The following is a 5237-nucleotide window of genomic DNA, read 5'->3' as shown; positions in this document are numbered from 1 at the left end:
GGGCTTCCCCGGCAGCCGCCGCCTCTGCCAGGCCGCGGCCTCCGCGGGGCCGAGGCCGTGGGTGGAAGAAGCGGTGCGAGCCCAACTGCCTGTGCCCGGCTTGATGCAGCACAGGCAGCATCAGGGTTTATGCCCGTAGCTGGGCTGGGTCTGAAAGCAGCGAGGCAGGGGGAGTAGGAAGGGTGTGGAAATAGTGTGTGAAACTCGGGTTTGGCTCCGAGAAGGAGAGGGGGGACGGGTGGTGAGGAGCTGGTGAGGGAGGCAGCAAGTGGGGACACGATACAAACTGTGAGTGTCAAAAGGCCGGGAAAATAGGGACTTTTGAGCACCACGTTGCTGGAAAACAGCTAATTTTTGAGCAGAAAAAGGGGGTAAAATCCGGAATTTTGAGCACCAAGTTGCTGGACAATTAGGGAATTTTGAGAACCAAGTTGCTCGAAAGCAGCTAATTTTGAGCTCAAGTTGGCGGCAAAATAGCGAGGATTGACCCCCAAAATGCTGGGAAGCAGCGACGTTTGAGCTCAAGTTGGTGGCAAAGGCAAAATAGCGAGGATTGACCCCCGAGTTGCTGGGAAGCAGCGACATTTGAGCTCAGAGTGGCGCTGCCGGAGGTTGGGGCAGGGTGTCCCTGCCTCTTGGTTTGCTGTCCGCGCCAGCCGTTGGGCACCCAGCCCCGGAGGTGCCCCCTGAGACCTGCCCTCGTGTCAGCAGGGTCACGGGGAAGTCACCGTGTGGGACACTACGCTGCCATGGAAACAGGACACCATGGAACAGGCCGGAGTGGCAACCAACACGGCTGGCACTGGTGTCTCCTCACAGGCAAAGGGAGAGCCGTGGCTGTTGATGTCTCCCAGCTCCCCCGTTCAGGTTTGCAGGGATCTGAAGGCAGAACTCAAAAATTGAAATTTTTTAGCATCAGTGTGCCGAGACCAAAGTCCCAGCAGGCAGAAGATGGGGAAGCTCAACACTGGGCATTTCTGAGAGATCCCAAGAGCTCAGCCTCAGTGGATTGCTAAGACATGACATCAACAGCATCCTGACAGACAGGAATGTTGAAGATGTTTGTGACTATCATGGACCTCTCTGACAAAAAGTCTGCGTCAGTGGCCAAGCCAGGAGAGTTTCTCACAGCCATGTCACCTCAAGAAGTGGACTTGGATCACAGGCCAGGATCAGAAAATGTTCCTGCTAATGGGAATCACCACAGCCAGCCAAAATGCAGTGTGACTAGTGACAACCTGCTGCTGGATGGACACAACATGATGGGTGTCAGAAGCAAAGGCAGTGACAGCAGATCTATCTGTGTTGGCAAGACCTCCAAAGCCCTGATCTTCCTCATGAGCAATAAGGAAGTCTATGGAGGAGTCCTCAACAAAAATGCCCGTGATATGATTGTGGGCATGTAAGTGTGAAGTGAGTAGTGCCAAGGAGAGAGACATCTTCAGCCTGAGCAAAGGGGCGCAGTTGTTGCTGCAGCAGAGAATGGAAACAAACTTTCCAGTCTTGTTCAATATCTTAATTATTGATCTAGATGAAGGGACTGAGTGCTTCCTAAATAAGTTTGCAGATTACACTAATCTGGGAGGAAGTGTCAATTTGCGGGAGGGTCGGAAGGCTCTGCAGAGAGACCTGGACAGGCTGGATCAATGGGGTGGCCAATTGTAGGAGGTTCAACAAGGCCAAGTGCCGGGTCCTGCACTTTGGTCACAACAACCCCATGCAAAGCTACAGGCTTGGGGATGAGTGGTTGGAAAGCTCCATGGTGGAGAACGACTTGGGGGTGCTGGTTGACAGCCAACTGAACAAGAGCCAGCAGTGTGCCCAGGTGGCCAAGAAGGCCAATGGCATCCTGGCCTGCATCAGGAATCTTGTGCCCAGTGGCAGCAGAGGTGATCCTGCCCTTGTACTCGGCACTGGTGGGGCCGCACCTCGAGTACTGTGTTCAGTTCTGGGCCCCTCACTACAAGAAAGACATGGAGGTGCTGGAGTGTGTCCAGAGAAGAGCTACCAAACTGTTGAAAGGTCTGGAGAATAAGTCCTGTGAGGAGAGGCTGAGGGAACTGGGATTGTTTAGTTTGAGGAGGAGGAGGAGGCTGAGGGGAGACCTCATTGCTCTCTACAACTACCTGAAAGGAGGTTGTAGGGAGGTGGGAGGTGGCCTCTTCTCCCAAGTGAATAACAACAGAGGACCTGAGGAAATGGCCTGAAGCTGTGCTGGGGGAGGTTTATACTGGATATTAGAAAAAAATTCTTTACCAAAAGAGTGGTTGGACACTGGAAGAGGCTGCCCAGGGAGGTGGTGGAGTCACCATCCCTGGAAGTGTTTAAAAGAAATACAGATGTGGTGCTTAGGGACATGATTTAAGCACTGACTGTGTAGATTAGGTTATGGTTGGTGGATTTAGGTTATGGTTGGATATTATGATCTTCAACGTCCTTTCCAATCAGGATGATTCTGTGATTTTGAATTTGCCCCTGGAATAAGCCAGTTCATTCTGGAGATTTACTATTGATCAGCAGTGCCTTGTCCTGCTGTTGGATTGTGTGGGAGGCAGGTGCAGAGATAGTCTGCCACCTGCTCACCTTCCACATCACTTGAAACCCCTTCTTATACTACTTTACTGAGCAAATTTGGTTTCTTAAGAGATGAGTTACCTGTCTTGTGGTAGTGGCATGGGGATCTTCTGGAGGTTGCTTCCTTTCCGTCCTGCTCAGTCACACTGTCTGGTCTCAAAATCATGAGAGTCCCTGTAAGCCCCCATCCCTGGAGCAACCTGTCCTCCATACCCCTGGGAGGCCACATTGCACCAGCTAAATCATAAGTTCTAAACTGCTGGTTCAATCAGATCTCCCCCAACACCTTCAAATGATTCACCCAGTGAGTCAAAAATAATTACTTGTGTTGGCTTTTAATGCTGCCACGGACACGAGGAGATCCAGCCCTGCTGAGCAGACTGAGAGCACTTGTGTGCTCTCTCTTAATCTTCCAATTTAACATGAAGTCAATATTTATAAATGTAGTTGAATTCACACAGAGATCTTTTAATCTGCAAGTACACCCACAGCAGCAGAAAAATGCTATAAACAGAACCAGACATCTAATGTATTAGTAAATGGTTAACAAAATTGCAATGACTGTCTAATTAGTAAGCATTGTTTGATAAGCTGTGCTTACAAGCATGAATCAAAACAAGTTAACTAATTTAAAGGGAAAAAAACCCACAAAACCACAAACAGTCTTTAAAATCTAGCAATAATAGTGATGCATCAAATGAAATAAATAAATGAGGGAGGAAAAAGTTAATATTTATGCTGGCCACAATTTTTTCAAAAAGCAAAGGCATTCCTAATGAACATTTCTTCTTATGTTTGCAAGCTTAAGGCAAAAATGAGTAACCATCTTCTGCCATTTCTTGAGCACTGGCAGTATTCTCCACTATGCAAATCACAACATGCAGAAAGCTTTTGCCCTCTGAACTTCAGTCTAAGAGGAATCAAAATGATGGGATATGGAATAAGAGAAAATAATTCTGGATGTTTTACTGCTTGCTCTCTTCTTCACAGGGTGCCACAAAAACACAGGTCTGGAGAATATATATACTTTACCAGCATGAATTTGGAGAAGTATGGACCTATGTAGCATGAAGGTGTTGTGAGTAACTACAGCTCCTCCTTAGTTTTGGTCAGCACAATGGTGTACAAAACCAGTTATCTTTCAGTTTGAAGGATTTATTAACTAAATTAAGAAATAATTAGCCTTTGCTAGTGATTGCGTATTAATTTAGAAACAAAATTATTTCTAAATCCAAGAAGGACCTTTAGGGAATTTTTGTTCCCTAAATCTACTGACCTGGAGTCCAAGAAGATTTTGTTCATACCAGCCATGAAAAGCAGCTGTTAACATTCAGCCCTGATTCTTGAACACTACAGCGTGAAGGAATTTAAAGAGGAATAACAGATAGTGGAAGCATCTGCATCCATCCTCTCCTGCTGTGGTAAAAGGAACATAGAAATAGCTGCAGAGCGGGTGGTTGAGGCTTAACATTTCAGGTCTAAGACTGCAGCCCTTGAGAAAAGCCCTTTTCACACCAGGCTCTTGTCAAAAAGCCTCCAGGAAAGATCTTGACCAGCAAGTTTCTTTATTCCTCCATCCCAGGCACACCTGTGCTTACCTGGGAGCCACCTTCTGCTATAAAGCCATGTGAATAGAGCCATTTAGACCAAATGGAGGTACTGCTTTTGTTACAATCCAGAGCCTCTTGTGCAACAGGATTGTTTGCCAGAGCAGGCACAGTAAACCTTCACTCAACAGGAAATTACCCTGTTTTCAAGAGCTTATAATTTCATCAAACTTCAGGACAGTGATGCTGAAGTTCTCTGCACAAAGTCTTTGCCACAGGCTGCTTAAAATGCATCTGTTCAGATGGAGGGTTTACCATGTCAATGCCAAAGCAAACTGGGGCCAGGCTCTCTCAGTCATGAAAGCAAGTTATGCTGGAGTATGATGAAAAAAAGTGTGGTGTCAGCTCAGAAGCATCCATGTGACAAATTTTCAGGTGGAACAAATTCTGTGGAAAAGCTAATGGCATATGTGCATTCACATGCAGTGGAAATGGGAGATAATTCTTCTGGAGGCAAACTTAGACTCTCCTGTAGCAGCAGCTCAATCAAAGCTCTAAGAAAGGTGAATGAAGAGGAAAAAGTTGAAGAATTTTACTTGTGTCAACTAAAAAAGAGAAGTGACTGGGGAGCTTGTAGATCTTCAGATATATGCACAGTGCTGCAGTTAGGGTTGATCATTACAAAAATTCCCCATGACAAAGACAGCAAAATGCTGGCCTAGATTAGGTGATAGGGTATTATGACAGAGCTAAATGTAGGCTGGACTTATCTCACCAAAGGAATAGGGGTTAAATTAGGGGATAAGTGCCCACACCAAGGATATGCCAGTTACTGTTCCAGTGACTCTATGATAATTCAGCAAAAGGTGGGGAGGAGAGGATGGCATGGCTGAAACCTATGCTGGTTTCAATAAGATATGATAAAAATTGAATTCCAGCACCACTCCCCCGCCTTAAGTCCTCCTTCCAAACTTGGAACAAACAATAAATTCAAAAGATTCCTTCTTAGATAGGAGGATAAAAACATTACTGTTTCCTCTTATAATCTTCAAGGACACCAGAGTTCAGTGAGTCATGCACTTAAAATGAGTTCAGTGAAATTTATGTAGGGAGAAA

At 46.3% G+C, this 5237-nt stretch overlaps 1 protein-coding gene across 1 annotated transcript; it reads left to right on the top strand.

The window, feature by feature from the left end:
- The first annotated feature begins 1073 nt into the window (after positions 1–1073).
- LOC104386231 (profilin-3-like) lies at positions 1074–1406 on the top strand. The gene has a single exon (XM_009994804.1). It carries the CDS (start codon positions 1074–1076, stop codon positions 1404–1406), a length of 333 nt encoding a protein of 110 aa, XP_009993106.1.
- The last annotated feature ends 3831 nt before the right edge of the window (positions 1407–5237 follow it).

Source organism: Chaetura pelagica, unplaced genomic scaffold (assembly GCF_000747805.2).
Source record: "Chaetura pelagica isolate M959 unplaced genomic scaffold, ChaPel_1.0 scaffold2, whole genome shotgun sequence".
NCBI lineage: Eukaryota > Metazoa > Chordata > Aves > Apodiformes > Apodidae > Chaetura > Chaetura pelagica.
The sequence above is the reverse complement of the archived record's forward strand: the minus strand, read 5'-3'. Positions and strand labels throughout refer to the sequence as shown.

What these genes read in the sequence shown, in the direction of transcription:
- LOC104386231 (XM_009994804.1), top strand. Translation starts at nt 1,074, where the DNA reads ATGGACCTCTCTGACAAAAAGTCTGCGTCAGTGGCCAAGCCAGGAGAG.